The sequence below is a fragment of the Mycothermus thermophilus genome (assembly GCF_041956435.1).
Source record: "Mycothermus thermophilus strain CBS 625.91 unplaced genomic scaffold VTJ04scaffold_8, whole genome shotgun sequence".
In the NCBI taxonomy this organism is placed as follows: Eukaryota; Fungi; Ascomycota; class Sordariomycetes; order Sordariales; family Chaetomiaceae; genus Mycothermus; species Mycothermus thermophilus.
In genome coordinates this window covers 737,725-757,957 of record NW_027191434.1, presented here as the reverse complement: position 1 = coordinate 757,957, position 20,233 = coordinate 737,725, and the positions used below count along the sequence as shown (strand labels likewise).

Genomic DNA, 20,233 nt, shown 5'->3' with positions numbered 1-20,233 from the left:
TCCGGACCCGCCTGGACCTCTACTACGTTCTGCGTGGCAGGGGCGCCAGAGCCCAGAGGCTCGCAAAGGGGGTGGTGAACTGGCTACTACAGTCGGGGAGGCTCCCAGAGTATAGGCTAGCCGCAAGGCTAGACCTAGGCTTAGGGGAGGATCCGGGCTAGCACTGGCCAGGGGGCCACAGAGGGCCCCCAGGCCGGCACTGGCCTAGCCACTCTTTTCCTTTTCTTATGTAGCTTTTTGGATTCCTATATCTGTGGTTCTAAAGGAGGGTTACAGGTTTTTCACCCGGCCTACGGGCACGGTTTTCCTGTATACTAGCCGAAGAAGGACCGACGAGCCCTGACCAAGGGCATGGCGGAGTAGGAGAAATAATAATAATAATAGAATGAGGGAGAAAATGAAGAAGAGAGAAAAAAATTATCCCCCCTTCGTGATTGTGGTAATAATATTCAGACAGACACAAGCAAGGTTCTGACGCTATTAAATAACCTGCCCTTCAAACTCCATCTTATTCTCAACCCTAAACCAGATCTAGGTAACGCGTAAACTACTCAAAAAGTCCAAAACAAAAAATCATCAGAAATGCACGCTAACCTCCCTCCTTGATGCCTATGTAGAACACTTTGATCGGATCAAATATGTAAAAGGAGAAAAAAATAATAAGAGCAGGGAAAAGAACATCCATTCCCTCACTAATAGGATCAGGAACATCTCATGTCCATTTCCTCTTCCCCATCATCTCGCAATCCCCACTGCCAGGCAATCATCCCCTTTCTCTCCCGTGGTCAGGCCAGCCATGGCGGCCTCTGTACGTTCGGCCGGGAACACGGATCCAGCGTCCCTGTAAGTCGGTCATCTGCTCGGAAAGGGAAAGACCTGGACGAGGAGGGTCGTTCGCCGGATTGGTCTCCCTTGAGAGAGACGCGGGGAGCCAATTACATAACCACCTGCACAAACACCGTTAGCCACTTCTCATGGTCCAAACCAAATGCTACAACAGGATGCAAACAAAAGAAAACAAAAACTTACACAATCATTCTCGCTCTTCCCCTGCGGAATACCCATCTCCTCAAACGTCGCCGGGCCCTGACCCATCGTCTTGCCGTCCGGATGCACCAAATTACCCGGCTGTCCCGGCTTCGGCCCAGGCGACGACCCAGGCTGTCCACCAGCAGGCGGCCGACCGGCGGGTCCAGCAGGGCCGGGCCCGGGGCTCGACCCTCCCGGCCTTCCCTGCGGTCCTGGAGGTCCCTGCGGCCCGGGCGGTCCGGGAGGAGCAGCCGACCCCGGCCTGGGCTGCGGACCCGGACCGGGACCCGGACCCGGACCGCCTCCCCTGCCTCCCTGCTGGTTTGCCACGGAGGGACGGACGTTCATATTCGGCGACGGAGGCAGGCCCGGACCAGGGCCGCCGGGGCCATAACCCGGGCCGTAGCCCGGTCCGCCGCGACCACCACCAGGGCCGCCAGGAGTCCCAGGCGAACCCGGGCCATAGCCGGGTGGTGGGAGGCCAGCACTTCCGGGCGGGGTCGGTCCGCCGTGAGGATTCTGTTTCTGCAGCTTGCCCCTTCCTCCCGGACCGCCAGGCCCGTCGGGGCCAGGACCGGGTCCATACCCACCCCTGCCCTGCGGCGCAGGTCCTGCAGGAAGGCCGCCCTGCCACTGTCCTCTTCCCGCTCCGGGACCCGGCGGACCCGGGCTCGGCCGACGCTGCTGGCCATCTCCCCAACCGGGCTGGCTGCTCACCGGCCTGCCTCTGCCATCCGGCCCGCCTGGGCCGGGGCCAATAGGACCAGAGGACGAAAGCGGACGGATCCCGAACGCCGAGCCCGGACGGTCGGCTACCGGGGCCGCACCGAGGCGATTATTGTTGGGGTTGAGGTACGGGTCGCCACCGCGGCCTCCTGGACCGCCTGGACCGCCTGGGCCGCGCATGTCGTCTTCGGGGTATGGGGCAGCGGAACGTGGCCGGACGTTGAGGGGAGGAGGTTGTGCTTGGGAATCCTCGACGGGGTAGGGGGCGGCGGACTTGGGGCGCGCGGCCGGGCCACCGGCCGGGGGGATGGCGGACGGGTCAAGCTTGACGGTGAACGCGGGCGGACGGGGCGTGGGATCGGGGAATTGCACGGCGCCTGGTTGTTCCAGTTAGCACATGAGGGTCGCTAAATGCAGACAACGCAGAAAACACCTACCGTTGGGGTCGGTCTCTGTAACAGTGGGCATGACGTTGGCAGGCTTGTTGAACCTGTCCGGGCGTTTCCCGCGCATGGAGCCGTGCTGGGACTTGATCCTCGTCAAGGTGGTCGTTTCGTGGTCCGCCTTGGTGAGGGTCCTGCTCTGGTTGAGCTGCTCCAGGCGGTCCTTGGCATCCTTATTCCCGTGCTCAGCGGCGAGCTCGTACCACCGACGCGCCTCGCTGATGTTCTTGGCCACGTGGATGCCGATTTCGTGATAGTAACCCATGGCAAACTCTCCCGTGGCCAGGCCGGCCACGGCCGCCTCCATGGCGTACTTGTACGCCAACGCCTCATTCTTGGGGAACAAATCGTCGTAGCCGAACAAGAACCACCGGCTGACACCCAACGACGCCTCGGGCTGTCCCTGGCGCGACGCGAGACCGTAGTAGTGCAGCGAATAGGCCGGGTTGAAGTCGCACCCGAGCTGGCTCAACTCGTAGGCCTGGCCCATCTTGAGCTGGGCCTTGGCGAAGCTGAGATAGGCGGCCTTTTCGATGTACTGGCGGGCCACGGGGAGGTCATACGGCAGGATGTGCTCGGGCATGGTGATGTCGGGCAGCTCGCGGGCGATGAGCATGCCGTAGACGTAGGCGCCCTGTGGGGCGTCCTCGTCGGCCGTGTCGGCAGCGTGTTGGATCAGACGGAGAGCCTCGAGGAAATCCCGCTGGTAGCCGTGCTGGCCCATCAGGTGCATCATGCCGAGGCGGTAGCTTGAGGCCGAGTCTCCCGTCTCGGCGCCGCGCAGGTAGTGCTTGATGGCATTCTGGATGTCGTTGGAGTTTTCGTAAAGCATGCCCATGCGGTACTCGGCGCGGCCGTAGCCCATCTCGGCGGCCTTCTTGTAGAGGGAGTAGGCCTCGCGCTTGTTCTCGCGGAAGCCGAACTTGCCAAACTCGAGCCACTTGCCCTTCATAAAGGTGGCCTCAGGGTGGTCTTGCTGGGCGAGGTACTCGATGATGTTGATGGCGTCGGTGCGCAGCTCGTGCTCCGTCTTGGGGGTGGCCGGGCGGTCTTTGGGGTCTTTGCCATCGCGCTTCCACTCGCGGGCGGCGGCGTCCTGGGCGATCTCGACCCAGATGAGCACGTCGCGAGCCCACGTCACCTGCATGTTAACATTATTGGAATGGAGGACCAGGTTGCGGGCCTGCCACAGGATCTGTTCTTTCTCTTCATCGCTCGGCGGTATGTTTTCCCCCTTGACCTTGGGGAAGGGAGAGAAGGATGGGGCGTCCATGGCGGAGGAGTCGGCGCCGCGCGTCTGGAAGGCTTGGAAGCTGGAGGAGCGGGAAGAAAGTCAGCGCCGGGCCGTTATGATCCACCAGGTGGACGACGACAGGTCCAATCATGGATGTTATAGGGGGTTGGCAGCGGGCAGCTCTTCAACCCTAGCTAGGGGGAGGGAGAGAGACAGGGACAAGAAGAAAGTAAGACACTCACGACTTGTCGTCGGACCTGCCGTTGGCGTCGTTGTTGCGAGCTTGGGATTCCAGACGTTGAATGTCTTCTTGCATGTTCTGGGGCACCTCGGGCATTACCCTGCACGAAGACCCAACTGGGCGTCAGTGGTTGTCTGTCCGTCTCTCCATCTCCACCTGGATGCAGCCCAGCCCGAACGGCCAGCCAGCCTCGTGTCGTTTTCTCAGGCACAGATCGGCGGCGCGTTCCGGAGGTGCGTTGGAGGGGGCGAATGTTGGATCCAAAGGAGGAGGGCCACTCACCGCTGCGGTGACGGGGCGATGACCTCGGGCATGTAGTAGTCATCTTGCCCCGGGATGAAAGTTGCGCCAAACGACATGGTGGGTGAATCGTCGTTGGAGAAGAGACGCGGGCCTGCATGGAACTCAGAGCAAAAGCACCGAGGGAGGTTAGTAAGCCAGCAGGCAAGAAAAATAAATAAGCGGCAACTAAAAAAAATTAAGCTTCAGGAACTATGATGCCTGATGCAGTCAAATCCCGCGGGTTGGGGATCGTGAAATTGGCCCTCTGTTATTTTTCTTCTTCCCCTTTATTTTTTGGGTTTCCCCCCGCTTCCCCGAGGGGGAAATGTAGTGGATGGCGGGGAGAGGGGAAAAGAAGCAGAGCCGAGTCCGGGCCAGGCAGGCCAGGCCAGGGAGCGAGGACGCGCAGGGAGAGGCTCAGGGAGAGGCTTAGAGAGGGGCGCCAAGAGGGTTGAGGCCGCGCGCCGCGCCGCGATGGGGTGCTTCTTTGAAGTTGACCCGCGACAAGTTGGAGTCTGGAAGCGAGAGGGCTGAAGAATGAACAGCCGCAGCAGGTCTGAGTTGGACTTGACAAACAAACAACAACGACCGTTGACGACTGTGTTGACGACAGCAAACTCGGAGGATTGTTGTTGATGTCCTGCCGGGGTTGTGCTGGTTGAGAAAGATGAGCTGACGACGCACTTGAGGGATGAGTTGAGTCAAGCGTAGGCACTCGGAAAGATGAGTCCGGTGCTGCCGATGCGGCGGATCCTACGACTCCCTCTGCTGATGGCGCGGCTGTCGTGTTCCTGTCGTTGCTGACGGCAGACAAACTGATATGCCCCTGAGAGGACGGCAGAGTTGTTGCTGTGTTGCAGTGCGTGGAGCTGGTAGTACACAGTAGTAGTAATCAGCTGAAATGCGGCGTTGCAGAGCGTCGACACGGGAAAGTCAAGCTGATGTGGAACGGTGACGGCAGCAAAAGGCTGGACGAGTTGCTGGTTGTCGGCTCAGGAGATGAGATGAGGGGGAGATTGGATGGGCTGACTGATGGAGTTCCTCCCGACCGGAGTGAGTTGAAGACGAGAAGAATAGAGAACAAAAGTTCAGCTTGTCGTCTCGTCTCTCCCTTCTTGCACTTGATCCGACCCAGCAAACAGCCAGCGCCCTTCCCTCGGCCTTGCATGAAGCTCTTGCGCCTGCACTGCCCGTCTGCCCCTCCTTGGCGCTTCCGTCCAGGTCCCGCAGCGCCGGACGATTCCCCGCTCTGGTTCCGGGTTGACGCGGGCCTTTCGATCTCTTTGAATCCCTGGTCCCTGAATCCATGACTGCATACAGACAACCCAACCACGGCACCGACACCGACGGGATGGGCATGTTTGAAGGCCGCGTTCCTGAAATAGAACGAACGATAATACTCTTCAGTAAACAAATTCATGACGTACCTAACCAGTCATAGTCGTCCTCAGTTGCAACCTTGGGAACCTTGGCGTCCTTACTGTCCCCAGTTGACGTTTGGGATGAACTGTCCGAACTCCGTAGAGGGTCATGCCCGTTGAACGGGCGATAGGCCTGGACAGTCGTCATGGTTGATGCAGCGTGGTATCGAAGGAGTCGTGGGAGTCGGGTGAGGATGTTGTTGGGATGGTGTCGTGTTTGTTGGTTGAGGAGTTCGCAGGTCAGAACATGTTTCTCGACTTGCTTGTTTGTTCCACCGACTAAGAAGTGGAAACAAACAGAGAAAACAATACCTGTATAAAGAAAGGAAAATGAGGAACGGGTCAAGAAAAAAAAATATTCAAGAGGTCTCTTAAGTGGTCCGAGAATGGCTGCAAAGTCGTTTTATTGTTCGCAGACAGAGATCTGTCAGTTGGGCAGCAGAGCGACTAGAGCAGGCTGTGCTGTGGCTTCAGAAGGAATAGCACAAAAAGGAATCATGGATGACCTCCAACAGGAGGAGGGGTATCTTGGGCCTCAAATATCCATCCACGCCGTCCAACAAACGGGATTCTACTCCTGTTGGCGTCCGTGGGTTGGGGTTCCTGGAGTGTCCTACACTACATCCAGCCAACAACCTGCAAGATTTGACCCAGGTATTGCTCCGTAGGACATGTCCCCCTGTACCTAACTATCATCTGAGGATTCTGTCGTCCAACAGAGCGCATCGCCTGCTCAACTCGGCTCCTCAAGCGATTCCTCCTTGGGTCTTGATCAGGCGCCCAACAGTCCATCATGGCCTGCCTCCCTCCCATGAGGCCGGGCTGTTGTTGGCACCATACTTCCCTAGCCACACCGAAGCTCTCAGCTCAAGCTTGCCCAGAGAACCGAATGCGAACCACCAAGTCCCATTCCCATGGCATCATGATGCCATGTGCCATGGCCGGAAGTCGGTGATTGCAGGAGAGGAAGAGGCAGATTTCCCCTCCTCAGAGTTACAGATACCTTTTGGCGCCGTGACAGCTCCCCAGAGACTGCAGCACCGCGTCACGTTAAACCCCGGCAATATCGCAGTCATAGCTGTAGGAGGAGAAGAAGCGCATGCGAGAGCCGGGACTATGGTCGTCCAAGGTGGAGCTGAAGCGACGAGGCGGTGGCTGAGACGCTGCCGCCTCGCCATGCCGTTGGTTGCGACAAAGAAGCGTTACTTAATGGCTTGGGCTGTGCTCGACCTTGCCAAAAAGAAGAAGCACTGCGTGGGAGAGAAGGAAACAATTGATAAAATTAGTAGCAGCTGGTGGACATATGCGGAGTCTCATAACCCAAGCAGAATTGTTACAACTGCCCCGTCGTTAGCGATGGATCTTGTAGAGTGTTGAAGAGAGATGGAACTGGAATTGCCTGTTTGGGCATTGCTGCAAGGCAAAGGCCCCACCCGACCGCCGGCACTTGGGCCAGCCATGCCAAGACCCCTCTCACAACCCCAACCCTGGAACTGGGCAGGCCTGACGACGTCAGCCTTTCAGCCTGCAGACACAGTGCTTGGCTTCAGGTGCCATCAGCTCTGGGCTGTTCTGGGCAGCCGCAACTCCAGACAGCGAACATCACAATCCATTCTCTGTCAACACCGACTCCGCCACGACCCCGACCGACCGCCACATCCCCATTATCGTCGCAATCGAAATCGACCGGATTGACGGGCATCGTCGGCCAAATAATCTCCTCCAGCAACCCCGAAACCAACAACACCCAACCCCTCCGTTCCCTGACTTCCATCACCGACGACAACCTCCCGTCGTCACCATCATCCATCCAACCACCCGAAAGACATAAAAAGCCAGAAGCCCCAAAATGGCCGAACGCGAACTCCAAAACCTCGTCAAATCCCTCAAAACCGCCGTCGCGACAGGGCACCTCTCCCAAGCCCCTCCCCTCCTCTCCAAAGCCAAGCTTCTCCTCCTCCAGCTCAACGCCTTGACTCCCACGCCCTCCACCCCTCCCGCCCTCCTCGCCCTCGCCCGCGATGTCTACGAGCAGGGCGCGCTGGCCAGCATCCGCGCCAAGGACGCGCCCGCCTTCACCCGCTACGTGGCCCAGCTGCGGCCATTTTACGAGCTGCAGCGCTGGGCGCCCAACAGCAACGGTAACAACAATGCCGCCGCTGGCGAGAGGAACAAGATCACGGCACTGTACCTGCTGCTGCTGCTGACGCAGGGCAGCTACGGCGAGTTCCACTCGGAGCTGGAGGCGCTGGCCGCGAGCAGCGGGGATGGCGGGCTGGAGAAGGTCGAGAGCGATCGGTATCTGGGGTATCCCATCAAGCTGGAGCGGTGGTTGATGGAGGGGAGTTACGATCGGGTGTGGAAGGCGATGAAGAAGGGCGAGGTGCCGTGCGAGGAGTTTGGCATGTTTTCCGAGGTGAGTTATTCGCTTTTGTTTTACACATCAGACACGATACTGACTGTACCCTCCCCCCAAAATCTAGATCCTCACCTCCCAAATCCGCTCCGAAATCGCCTCCTCCTCCGAGCGCGCCTACCCCTCCCTCCCTCTCGCCTCCACCAAGTCCCTTCTCTTCCTCGACTCCGAGGGCGCCGTGGTCGATTTCGCCCGCGCCCGCGGCTGGATCGTCAAGGACGGGACCATCTACTTCCCCTCCTCTTCTTCCACCTCTGGTGGTGCGACCGGTCTCGGCTTGGTCGGCGAAGAGGGCCTTCTCGACCCCGCGGCTACGTCTGGTGGTTTTGGTGCGGACAAGGAGGGAGAAAAGGAGTTGAGTTTGCAGGTGATTGAGAATACCCTGAGGTATGCGAGGCAATTGGAGACGATTGTTTAAGGTGGTTCTCTGTTTTCTTCTCGCGCAAAGGGAGCAGAGGAGAGAGGGGCGGTTGTGTCCTGCATGTACTACTTTACTGCCTTGCCTACCTCCCTTAGCCTGCCGAGAGGGTGTGGGTAAGGTACCAGGGAGGAATGAATGAGGTTTGGGCCTAAGGGATGCCGCCACACCTAGCTATCTATCTAGATATCCTGCCGACGAAGGTGCTCGGCAGCGGCAGGTAGATGGGCCCATCGGAAATGGTCATGAGGTGGAGAAGAAGCAGCAGCAGCGGTGTTGACGCTGATGATAGAAACGGTTGTTTGTGTTGTGTATCTCTTTTTCTTTACCATCTGGATGCTAGAGGCCCTCCAACTCCCCAAGCCTTACTTACTCCTTCGCCTCGCCAGGCGCCCATCACCGATAAACATGGATGCTGGAGAGAAATAGATTCCGTCAGGACACTACCACGTACGCACGCCATAATCAAATCATGATTAGCATGGTTGCTTGGTGTTGTGTCTGATGCTCTCCGTTATACCTATAATACGCACAAAGTTGAGACACAAAACATGTAGCCGGAAACACGTTCAGGACAATCCTTCATTTCTTTTGCAACAGCCGACCACACACCCTCTCTCATTCATCACGTCCCTACTTCATACTCTCGCTCCATCTACTCGTACTCAAGTACCACACAACAACCCGCCTCGCCTGCCACATCCCACACATCATCATAACAACAACCCCGACTTGAATTCTTACCTCAGCTGGCTAACTAGGAAGCAAGTATTAAATATATTTGCCTCCCGCGGCCCCAAATAAACATCTTTTTCTTTGAAGCCCTGCCACTTTCTCTCCCACTCTCTCTACTCTCCCTTAGCCCGTCATATTCCCACACCACACCACACACATCACCACCCAACTACCTCCTCACCACCGTTGAACCACGACATGAGGTCCCCCATGCGAGCCAACGCTTGACCAATCAAGCAAAAAGCTTCAACCCGCTGCCATGCTTGCCGACCTCGCACACCTCGCACACGACGCACACGGTGCCCTTGTACTTGGGGTGGTACTTGGCGCCGTCGAACGCGCACTCCTCGAACGCCGAGCCCGAGTAGATGGGCGTGTGGCTGGCGGCGCACACCTCGAACTCGGCAAACTGGTCAAACTCGATCTCGACCGCATCGTTGGGGTTGCGTTCGCATTGGGCTTTGGTCTTGCGGGCCTGTTACACACGCATCAGGTTAGTTTATGGCTGGTAGGTCGGATGGGAGGAAAGGAAAGGATAGACATACAGTCTCAAGAATCTTACTCGCCCCTCCGTTCGCCAATATCCTATTCGCAAAGCTCAGCGCCGAGTTGTAATTCTTGGCGCGCATGGCCAGGTTCATGGCGCTGAGCAACGCGAGCTGGCGATGGGGCACTTCGATCTTGGGAATCGTAAAGTACGCCGACAGCTCGAGGCTGCGCTTGAGCAGCTTGGGGTCCTTGGCAACCGTCGCCGGGTCGCCCAGAGCGCGGCGGGCCAGCTCGATGCTCATGGCCACGACGTATTCCGAAGCTGACGCGATAAGCTTCTTCGCGTCGGCCACCTCCGCCTCGCTGCCGACGGCGTTGACCAGCACGGCGTGCAGGATGCCCTTGAAGATCTTGACGCCGTCCTCCAGCTTGTTGGCCTTCATGCACTCGAACCCGCGCTGCAGGTCGTGCTGGGCAAGATACTCCAGGTCGCGGGGAATGATGGGAAGGACCTTGCGGGGGTCAGTCTCCTCGACCGTACGGCGGACATAGTTGATCAGTGGCGGAAGGCCGGGAGAACCGGGCAGGTAAGTCTTGGAGGCCGAGTAGACCTCGAGGAAGCGGGGCTTGAGAGGAGCGAAGTTGACGGCGCCAACCTGGCGGTTGAGGAGCTGCATGGCCGTCTCGAAGGAGCCACCGGCAACGTGGTCGACGGCGAGAGGCGAGTTGCGCGCCCACAGATCGGCCTCGGAGCTGGCCGGACCCGTTGCAGACTCTGCATTCTCGACGCTGACGAAGCCCTCCTCGACTTCGGCAACAATGTCGTCGCCCATGTCCCAGCCGGCGGCGTCCTCCTCCTCTTCGGCCTCGGCGAGATCGCGCTTCGCCGCCCCTTCTTCCTCGGCTTCGCCGTTGGCGGCAGCGGGTTCCTCTTCTAATGAGAGACCCTCCATCTGGCCGAGCAGGGCCTTCTCGAAGAAGGACTGGGAGGTGGCTTTGGTCGGCCAGTTGGCCTGGAACGTCGGCACCACGGGCTTGGGAGGAGTCAATGGCTGGCCGAAGGTCGGGAGGTTGAGCTGATCCTCTGTAAGGCCGGTCGCCTCGAGGATGGATTGGGCCTCCTCCTCCAGGCCGTTGGCCTTGGCCGTCATGTACGCCAAGGGATCTGCGAAAGTCAGCAGCAGTCAACAAGACGAATCAAAAATAACTTGGAATCAAACATACACAAATCGATCTCCTTGAACATCTGGATCCTGTCTTCGACCTCGCCCAGATACAAGGCATTCTGGAACCGGGAAGTGAAATCGCCCCGGTGCTCGGCAATCTTGGCCATCCTAGACAACTTGGAGTTATCGCCGGTGGTGAGGTACAGGAACGAAAGCTTGTCGAAGTGCTTGAGCTTCTGGTAGCACATTTCGACAATGGAGTGGTTGCCGTGGGCAAGGGCCTCGGTGCTCAGGCGAGTCCAAAGCTTGGGGCGATCCAACTGCTTGGCCACCTCGACGGCGACATCCAAGTTACCGCACTCGATGGCCAGCTCGAACCGTGTCGCAGGGTCTTGCACGAACTGGAGAGCGATCTCGGGGTAACCCTTCTTCTGCAGATAGGCGATGATGGACTGGCCGACCAGGCTTGACGTCTGGATGATGTGCAACATCTCCTCGTAGTTGCGCTTGACGAGGGCGAGCTTGAAGCGGTACTCGGTGGGGTCGATCTGGAGGATGCGCGGCTTGGCGGACCGGTCGAGGCAGTAGACGTTGCGGCCCTTGACACGAACCAGGTAAACGGTCTGGTCCAGGGTGCGGACAATGCCGTTGTCGCCGTTGAGGAGGGTGTACTTGACATGGTTCAGGGTCGAGTACAGCAGGACACCCGCGTCATCCCAGGTAGCGCTCTTGATGCGGATCGTCTCGTGGAGAGTGCTGACCTGCTCGAGGGTCTTGGTGACGATGGTGACGTTGTGCTTGCTGAGGAGGGCGGCATAGAGACCATCGTTGGACCACACGACATACTTGACGCCGTTCACTGCCAGCTCGGCAGTTGTCTTCTTTTGCTGGACGTCGTAGAGGTGGACAGCAGTCGGGGTGATGATGAGGAGGTTACCGGTGCCGCCGAAGTAGATGTCGGTGGTGCCGTGGGGCGGCTTGAATGACCTCGTCGTGTTGTTGCTCAGGTCCTTGATGTCGATGGTTTGGGTGGACGTGTTGAGGACGGCGAACCGGTTGCGCGCGATGAAGATGGCCGAGTTGCCCTGGCCGCGCTTAGACTCGGTGGGCTCGATGGCGCCGGAGCCGTCCCGCGGCAGGCTGACCAGCTCGTATGTGCCGCCATCGGCAGGCGAGGTGACCAGGACGGAGCGCTCGGCGGGGTTGTACGACAGAGTGCGAGGGGGGACCCAGGGGCTGCCCAACTTCTTGAGGGAGAGGAGGGTAGGCGACTCGACGTTCTTTTGGAAGTCGTACGACTTGACGCACTTGTCCTTGGTGATGAAGAACAAGTTGTTTTGGTAGACGGCGTGGGCGGGCCTCTCGCGCTCGAGCTTGAACACCATGACACCGCTGCTTGGGGTTAGTACCCGAAGACTGTAGGGGCAAATAATGAGCATGACTTACTTGTCATGACCCGCGGCGAACAAGTTAATCTCAGGGTGGGCGGCGATGACCCAGAAGCGGTCGTTCTCGCGCTTGAAGGTGTGGACAAGGGTGCGCTTGTTCAGATCCCAGACACGAATGGTCTTGTCCTCGCCGGCAGACAGGATCAGGTCCTGGTGGGGGTGGAACAAGCAGCCGCTGGCGTTCTGGAAGTGACCGCGGCAGGTATCAACCTCCCACTGCAGAAGAAGAGAGTGTCTGTCAGCAGGAATCTGGGACATTCACAGGGACTCCAAAGAGACGTACAGCCTTGGTCTCGCTCATGCGCCACAGCTTGATCAGGCGGTCATCGCCGGCCGAGACGATCAGCGGCATGGTGGGGTGGAAGGCGACCCAATTGACACCGCGATCATGGCCCTCGAGCACAAACTTGACGACGGCATCGGTGTTTCCAAACATGTCGGTCTGATCGCGATTGGCGCGGGCCATTTGGTCCTCGTAGGACAGCGAGGTCGGAGCGGAGTGCTTCTTGCGCAGACCGGAAACTGTACGGGTCAGCAAAGATCCAGCTCTAGCCGGTCAATGTCAGGCGGTCAGGGGTTATAACGTACTGTCCCAGACGCGCACCGTCTGATCCAGCGAGGCCGAGACAACCAAATCCTCCTTGGGGTGGAACTGGGCGCACATAGCGTAGTGGTTGTGGCCGGTCATGGTGCACAGCAGAGAGCGGTTCTGCCAGTTCCATATCCGAATGGTCTGGTCATCGCTGGCGCTGACAATCCAGGGGAGCTCGTGGTGGAAGAAGACGGTGCGGACGTAGTCGAGGTGGCCGTTGAGGGTGAAGAGGCAGCGGCGGGTCTGGTAGGACCACACCTTGATCTTGTAGTCGTCACCGCCAGACACGAACAGCGGCTGGGTCTTGTGGAAGTCGATACCGCGGACGGGACCATCATGCTCCTCGAAGCGGTCAATGAGGGTGCCCATGCGGTAGTCCCAGAGCTGGATGGTGGAAGAGTGGAGAGAGACGAGGATCCATGGTCTGGAGGAGGGTCAGTCTCGAGAGGAAAGGTCAGGTCGGGATCGGAGCGGCGACGGACCGTTTCGGGTGGAAGGCAATGCCTTTTGCGCGAGACGACTTGGACTCGAACTGGAGGCCGGGAGGGTCAGCGGGGAGGGTTCATCACTCAGTCACTAAGCAGCCGGCAACGGACCTTGGTGAGCATTCCCGAGGAGGACTGCATTTTGGCTGACGGGTCCCGAGCCGTGGATGGCTCTGGGTCAAGCTTGGGCGGGAATCAGGTCACTGCTCGGGAGGATACTATGCACACCAGGAGTCGGTGATGGTAGTAAGGTGGGAGGGGACGGTGTGGTTCTGGTCGCAACAGAGAATCCACCAGTTCGGGGCTGGATGGATAATAACGGAGGGGTCGGAGGGTCGGCTGCCAGCCGCGTGGGCTAATGTTGTTGTCGTCGTCCCTGACCTGGCCTGTGATCCGGCGTCGTCAAGGCAGGACAAGCACAAGCATGGGGTCGGGACTTGGGACTTGGGACTTGGGATTGGGACTTGGAAGCGTGGCATCTCACAATGCGAGATGTGGAGGAACCGAATGGACCCATTCGAGCCTCAGGCACTGACTGCAACTGCGTGGGCACTGCCATTTCCTTCGCACATTCAATTTTCCGGGCCCACAACTGTATGTCTGGCCAATAGAATTGGAGTCTTGTAAGACCCACTCTGCCCCTCTGGACCTCTGACGTTGAGCTTCTGGCGGGGGAGCAGCCCCTGGACAGGGTGCTGGAACAGGGCACTGATTGGCCAGACTCAACTGAAAGCTGGCTCTTCGCCCAGCACAACGGCGACGTCGTACACTAGGTAGCGCAGCTCCGGCACCAGAGAGAGCTGCGGCAAGGGAGAGGACTTGGACCGAACAACAGCCCGAGACAAGAGAAGCTGGCCCTCCTGGACACTCTCGGGGTTTCGAATCTTGCGCCGGCGCACTGCTCTCCCGAGGACTCGGATATATACCTACCGTTCGTCTTTGCCGTGGGGTCCCGGAAATCTGGGACCAGTAACCCAACTAACACCTAAATCGCCGTGACAGCCACATGCTCCAAGCAGAACTTCGGCGCCGACATCCCGAACTGCCAGCGTGGCAATAACATTGACATCAAGACTACAGCCACTCTTGCGTCTGGCACCGCAATACTGCCAGCATTCTCCAACTCTCAAGCCATTGGCCTTGTCTTGCCCGGCCTGAGCGTCCATCTCGAGCCCGTTTCCGCAGCCTTACTACTAGTACCTGACCTCAACATAACCCGGGCCCCTACTGTGTAGGACCGCCCTCGGGCGCCTCTGGGCATTATGGTCCAATTCTCCCAGCTCCCGTGGGGCATTGCGCTCCTCGGTCTTGCTGGTCTGGCTGCTGCTAAGCCCTCAGTAAATGTCGCTTTGAAGGCGGCCTTCCCGTCACCTCCATACCTGGTTGAGCTCTTGTAGGTGGTCGCATGTCCTCTCTGTCTAGGCACCGTATCGTATTGGCTCACACCTAGGATTCCAGAGAAACAGCCGCTGCCGACAATGCCACCGTCTACTTCTCCCTCCTCGACCGCATCGCAAAGGGCCACTTTGCTAAGGCCAAGACGGACAAGGCCCTGTACGAAAAGTTCGTCGAGGTGTTGGCCGAGGACGGCCACATGAACCCCGAGGCCTTGTCCATGTTCAAGCTGTCCCTCTCATTGCACACCGCGGCGCCGCGGATTGAAGCACACTACCAGTACTACGCCAGCGGTGTCGAGCCATTGCTATTCGGAGACCAGACCAAATGTGCCCAGTGGTTGTATATGGACGGGTATCAATTCTGCTCGCCGACCGCACAGGAGCCCCATCTGAAGATCAGGAGGAGAAACCAAGAACGGACATTGCCTTTCGACCGCAAACTGGGCTCTGGCGGCAGCGAACTTATCCTCTACGCCGACATCACCTCTCCCGAGTTTGGTGCCTACCATAAAGTCGCCATGAAACTGGTCCGCAATGGCCAAGCAAGCTACAGGCTCCGATACAAGCGTAGCCCGGCGCACCCCTCGGAGCCCCTCTCGGTCAACGGCTATGGAGTCGAGCTCACGCTCAAGAAGACCGACTACATCGTCATCGACGACCGCGATACGGGTGCCGCCAAGACCCCGTCCGATGACGCTCAAAAGCCCATCGGCTCACCCGAGGCCGTGTTGGACGAGGAGGATGAGATCACCGACATTAAGCCCCTGGAGAAATCCGATCTCGCCCCCATCGGTCTCAAGGCTGCCTCCTACATCATGCAAAGCGAGTCCCCTTTCGATACCCTCATCAAGCTGAGCCAGGACTTCCCCAAGCTCTCGACCTCTCTCGTCTCCCACAACGTCTCAACCTCCTTCCTGGAGGAGCACGAAGACAACCGCCGCATCCTGGTTCCCGACGGCAGGAACGTGTTGTGGATGAACGGTGTCCAGCTCATCGACCGCCAAATCCAGCCCTTCGGCCTGATCCAGCTGCTCAAGCAGGAGAGAAAGCTGATGAAGGGCGCCTCCGACCTCGGGCTCACCGGCAAGCAAGCCGTGGACTTGATGGGCCATAGGGAGGTGGCGCGCGGGCGATCTGGGAATGACGAGGATCGCCGTTTCGACTGGCGCGATGAGATCGAGCAGGGCCGCGTCATCATCTGGCTGAACAATCTCGAGAAGGACAAGCGGTACGAGGACTTTGCGCCGAGCATTTTTGCCGTCATTGAGCAGTTCGAGAGTTTTCCTCGAATTAAGAAGGATATTTTCAACCTCGTCGTCCCGGTCGACTTCACCAAGCAGGAGGATCTTCAGCTTGTCAGCCAGCTGCTGGCCTTCATCAAGCGCCTCATTCCTGTCCGTATGGGCCTGGTCCCGCTCACCCCGACTGGCGAGGCCATCGAGCAGGCCAAGCTGATCTACTACCTCCTCGAGAACTACGGCCTTGCCGCCGCCACTGGCTACCTGGAACAAGCCCTAGAGACCAAGAAATGGGAGCGTCCCGACGAAGGTCTCTTCAATGCGGCCATCAAGGACCGTCCTCTCCGCCCCGAGTCGGAAGCCCTGGCCTTCAAGGACATCTTCACATCAGAGAATTACGAGCAGCAAATCCACCTGGCCAAGCACTGGGTCGAGCGACTGCGCGCCGGCGGGGAGGTCCCTACCGTGTTTTTTGACGGCTTTGCCATTCCGCGCGATCCCTTGTGGCTGCGGGTCATGAATGGGAAGATGATACAGGATCTGCAGTCGCTTCAGCATGCGGCCTACTTCGGCCAGATCAATGACGCCGTTTGGGTCCCCGGAAGGTTCCTCAAGGGTGCCCTTAAGAGGCGGAACATGCATATTTTCCCCGAGGATGGCAAGGAACCCGTCTTCCTGAACGTCAACAAGCTGTACACGGAGCATCCGGACATTCTTGGCCAAGCGCCCGTCATTGAGGCGGACGAGGGGACGGCCAAGGAGGACTGGGCGGTCGTGACTGTGGTTGTTGATCTGAATGCCGTGGATGGACAGAAGCTGCTGTACTTCGCGCTCAAGTTCCGCGCCGAAAACCCGGGTGTGCGATTGGATATTGTCAGCAACCCATTGAACGTTTACGAGCGCTGGCCCTCGATCCCTCTGAAGCGCCTCAAGGCCAACGAAGCCAAGCTGAGGGACATCCAGCGCCTTTCTGACCTCGAGACCATCATCGAGACCCCCGTCGAAGCCGAATACGACTATGCTTACAACTCCGGCCTCCGTGGCTTCCTGGCCGACGCCAAGCTCAAGGAAGGCGACAACGCCGTCATCATCAACGGCCGCCTGGTTGGCCCGATCAAGAAGGCCGAAGACTTCGTCACCGAAGACTTCCAAGCCCTCTTCGAGGCCGAGAAGGAGACCCGCATCCACCCCGTCTATTCGGCGCTCACCGACCTCGGGCTGATCGAGAAAGTCTCGAGCCCCCTGGCGGCGGCCAAACTGACCTCCATCACCGCCCTCTCCGGCATCTCGGACCTGCCCCAGGGCATCTTCGACTCGGCCCAGTCCATCCGCACCTCCGCCTTCCGTCAGTGGCAGTCCAACCACACCTCCTTCAGCGCCGGAAGCGACCCGGAGACGGCCAGCATTTTCTTCGTGGCCGCCATCAACCCTGCCAGCGAGCTGGGCCAGAAGTGGGCCGCGGTGCTCAAGGTGCTGTCGGAGCTCGAGGGCGTGCATGTCCAGGTGTTCCTCAACCCGGCCAACGAGGTGCAGGAGCTGCCCGTCAAGCGGTTCTACCGCTACGTGCTCGAATCTGCGCCGAGCTTTGACGAGGACGGCAAGGTCAGCGCCCTGTCGGCCAACTTTGATGGCGTGCCGCAGGATACCCTGCTGGTGGCCGGCATGGATGTGCCTCCTGCCTGGCTCGTGACGAGCAAGGTCTCGGTGGACGACTTGGATAACCTGCGCATCAAGGACATCAAAGCTCGCCGCGGCACCGACCGGGTCGAGGCGGTCTACGAGCTGGAGCATATCCTCATCGAGGGCCACTCGCGCGAGGTGCCGTCGGGCGCGCCGCCACGGGGTGTCCAGCTGGTCTTGGGCACGGACGCCAACCCGCTCGCGGGGGACACCATCATCATGGCCAACTTGGGCTACTTCCAGTTCAAGGCGAACCCGGGTGTCTACAACATCCGCCTCAAGGAAGGGCGGAGTCAGGAGATCTTCTGGATCGAGAGCGTTGGAGCCCAGGGTTGGACGCCCGTCGCGGGGGATGAGACCAGCGAGGTGGCGCTGATGGATTTCCAGGGCTTGACGCTGTACCCGAGACTGACCAGGAACTCGGGCATGGAGGAGGAGGATGTGCTGGAGGACGGCAGCGGCAAGGAGGGTGACGGCTCGAAATCTGGCGCCGCGGGTATCATGTCCAAGGGGCTCAACTTTGCGCAAAAGTTCTTTGGTGGTGGCGGCGAGAAGGCTGAAGACAAGCCCGCCGAACCCAAGACCGAGCACGCCGACATCAACATCTTCTCGGTCGCCTCGGGCCACCTGTACGAGCGCATGCTCAACATCATGATGGTGTCGGTTTTGAAACACACCAACCACACGGTCAAGTTCTGGTTCATCGAGCAGTTCCTGTCGCCCTCCTTCAAGGACTTCATCCCGCACCTCGCCAAGCAGTACAACTTCACCTACGAAATGGTCACCTACAAGTGGCCACACTGGCTGCGCCAGCAAAAGGAAAAACAGCGCGAGATCTGGGGCTACAAGATCCTCTTCCTTGACGTGCTCTTCCCGCTCAGCCTCGACAAGGTCATCTTTGTCGACGCCGACCAGATCGTCCGCACCGACATGTACGAGCTCGTCTCGCTCGACCTCGAAGGCGCGCCGTACGGTTTTACTCCCATGTGCGATTCCCGCACGGAAATGGAAGGCTTCCGCTTCTGGAAGACGGGATACTGGGCCAACTACCTGAAAGGTTTGCCATACCACATCAGCGCGCTCTACGTCGTTGACCTTCGCCGCTTCCGCGAACTGGCAGCGGGAGACCGCCTGCGTCAGACGTATCACTCGCTCTCGGCCGACCCGGGAAGTCTGGCGAATCTTGACCAGGATTTACCCAACCACATGCAGTTCCAGATCCCGATTCACAGCCTGCCGCAGGAGTGGTTGTGGTGCGAAACGTGGTGCAGCGACGAGACATTGAAGGATGCCAAGACGATCGATTTGTGCAATAACCCCCAGACGAAAGAGCCGAAGCTTGATCGCGCGAGGAGGCAGGTGCCGGAGTGGACGGTGTATGATGAGGAGATCGCGGCGTTGGCGAGGAAGGTGAGGGACGGTGGGAAAGAGGAGGAGAGGAATGAGAAGAGTAGGACGTTGGATGTTGAGAAGGAGAGCGAGACGGAGGCGAGGACGGAGAAGAAGGAAGAGGTGACGAGTGTTAAGGATGAGTTGTAAAACACTAAGGAGTGGGTTGGATTGTATGTACTCGGGGAGGCGTGGAAATGGGAGGGGAAAAAGGGTTGGTTGGTTGGTGTGGATCTATGAACGGGTGATGACCTCAACAACGAGCCCTTGCGGAAGAGCATTGGCATGTTTGGTAAGGAGAGACACAGAAGAGCTTGAATACCTAGCATTTTGAAGGTTTGTCCAAGCATATTTTGAGAGTATGGGCACCTAGGGTTCTGCTGACCCTTGTCCATTCCAGTCTTCTCTCCTCCCGAAGTAGCTATGGTCTTGGACCTGAGTAGTAGTACAGTATCTGGTGCCGTAGTGTTTGGCCCCGCTCGGAATCCAGCTTAGTCACATGGAACTTGTTCCCATCATCCGTATTTACATGCATGAGGCTATATTTGGGGCTATAGCTGCTGTCACTTTGTATCTGACTCTTTTCCTCGCGTCCTTCGCGAGACAGAGAACGCTAAAATGCCAAGATGAACTTTCCAGTGATAGAATAGATTGCGAGGCGACTGGAACTCGTCACAGCTGAACTCGATGCATGATCGCGAAGTGGAGCGCTGAAGTGAACTCGGATGCCTGGATTCGGGAGGCTTCTTTTCAAAATCCAGGGTTGATGGGGGAAAGTATTAATAAATTCAGGGCCGTCCCCTTCCTTGTGTCGTCCCTTAACCCCATGAGTCAAAGCTGACTCGCTTGTCTCTCTACCTTCTTCGAAAAGAACGCAAACCAACCCTGATTCCCACCACTTTCTTCTCTTCAACCATGACCGACCCAACTATTACCGCCAAGGCTGCCACGGAACTTGACATGCCACAAGCTTCCAGGTGCAGGAAAAAGGTAGTGGGAAAGAGTGTGTAATTCCGCATGCTAGATACAAAGGAAAATAGAGCGAGTGAATGGCTATTTATCCCTGTTTGGAGCTCCAGCAGAGGGTTTCTGGAGCGTTTGGCGAAGAGTTCCCTTCGCCCGAAGCATGTGGGGGATGGAGCAGCAGCGTAGTAAAGGCTAAATTGGAGCGTGTGGCTTCATTCACATAGGCTCGGCGCTCATCGGCACGACAGAACTGGAGGCTGCCATCTCACGCACCATCAGTCCTGAGGGCACCGTCACTGACACCAAGGAATTCGAATCCACCGTCAGAAGCCAAGTACAGACACTTACACCCCAAGAGGAGGAACGCTTGATTTGGAGGTATCTCGTGAAGGCAGCTGCTCGCTCATCTGGTTGGCCTCCTATGTATATACATGATCG

General features: G+C 58.4%; 6 protein-coding genes across 6 annotated transcripts; 4 read left to right on the top strand and 2 right to left on the bottom strand.

Annotated features, from left to right (window-relative positions):
- Positions 1-397: 397 nt before the first annotated feature.
- On the top strand, positions 398-847 carry VTJ04DRAFT_10770 (uncharacterized protein; the record flags this gene model as incomplete). The annotated part of the gene is made up of 2 exons (XM_069358545.1): positions 398-430; positions 536-847. 2 exons carry the CDS (start codon positions 398-400, stop codon positions 845-847), a joined length of 345 nt encoding a protein of 114 aa, XP_069214098.1.
- Positions 848-935: 88 nt separating this feature from the next.
- On the bottom strand, positions 936-4,032 carry VTJ04DRAFT_10769 (uncharacterized protein; the record flags this gene model as incomplete). The annotated part of the gene is made up of 5 exons (XM_069358543.1): positions 936-947; positions 1,030-2,132; positions 2,193-3,511; positions 3,675-3,773; positions 3,956-4,032. 5 exons carry the CDS (start codon positions 4,030-4,032, stop codon positions 936-938), a joined length of 2,610 nt encoding a protein of 869 aa, XP_069214097.1.
- Positions 4,033-7,225: 3,193 nt separating this feature from the next.
- On the top strand, positions 7,226-8,210 carry VTJ04DRAFT_10768 (uncharacterized protein; the record flags this gene model as incomplete). Its single annotated transcript, XM_069358542.1, has 2 exons — positions 7,226-7,792; positions 7,860-8,210. The coding sequence occupies 2 exons, from the start codon at positions 7,226-7,228 to the stop codon at positions 8,208-8,210; spliced, it is 918 nt and encodes a 305-aa protein (XP_069214096.1).
- A 504-nt stretch (positions 8,211-8,714) lies between these two features.
- VTJ04DRAFT_10767 (uncharacterized protein) lies at positions 8,715-9,173 on the top strand (the record flags this gene model as incomplete). The annotated part of the gene is made up of 2 exons (XM_069358541.1): positions 8,715-8,978; positions 9,033-9,173. 2 exons carry the CDS (start codon positions 8,715-8,717, stop codon positions 9,171-9,173), a joined length of 405 nt encoding a protein of 134 aa, XP_069214095.1.
- A 4-nt stretch (positions 9,174-9,177) lies between these two features.
- Positions 9,178-13,266, bottom strand: VTJ04DRAFT_10766 (uncharacterized protein; the record flags this gene model as incomplete). The annotated part of the gene is made up of 8 exons (XM_069358540.1): positions 9,178-9,420; positions 9,491-10,599; positions 10,659-11,992; positions 12,047-12,264; positions 12,332-12,570; positions 12,637-13,064; positions 13,123-13,172; positions 13,237-13,266. The coding sequence occupies 8 exons, from the start codon at positions 13,264-13,266 to the stop codon at positions 9,178-9,180; spliced, it is 3,651 nt and encodes a 1,216-aa protein (XP_069214094.1).
- A 1,121-nt stretch (positions 13,267-14,387) lies between these two features.
- VTJ04DRAFT_10765 (uncharacterized protein) lies at positions 14,388-18,979 on the top strand (the record flags this gene model as incomplete). The annotated part of the gene is made up of 2 exons (XM_069358539.1): positions 14,388-14,518; positions 14,584-18,979. The coding sequence occupies 2 exons, from the start codon at positions 14,388-14,390 to the stop codon at positions 18,977-18,979; spliced, it is 4,527 nt and encodes a 1,508-aa protein (XP_069214093.1).
- Positions 18,980-20,233: the final 1,254 nt, after the last annotated feature.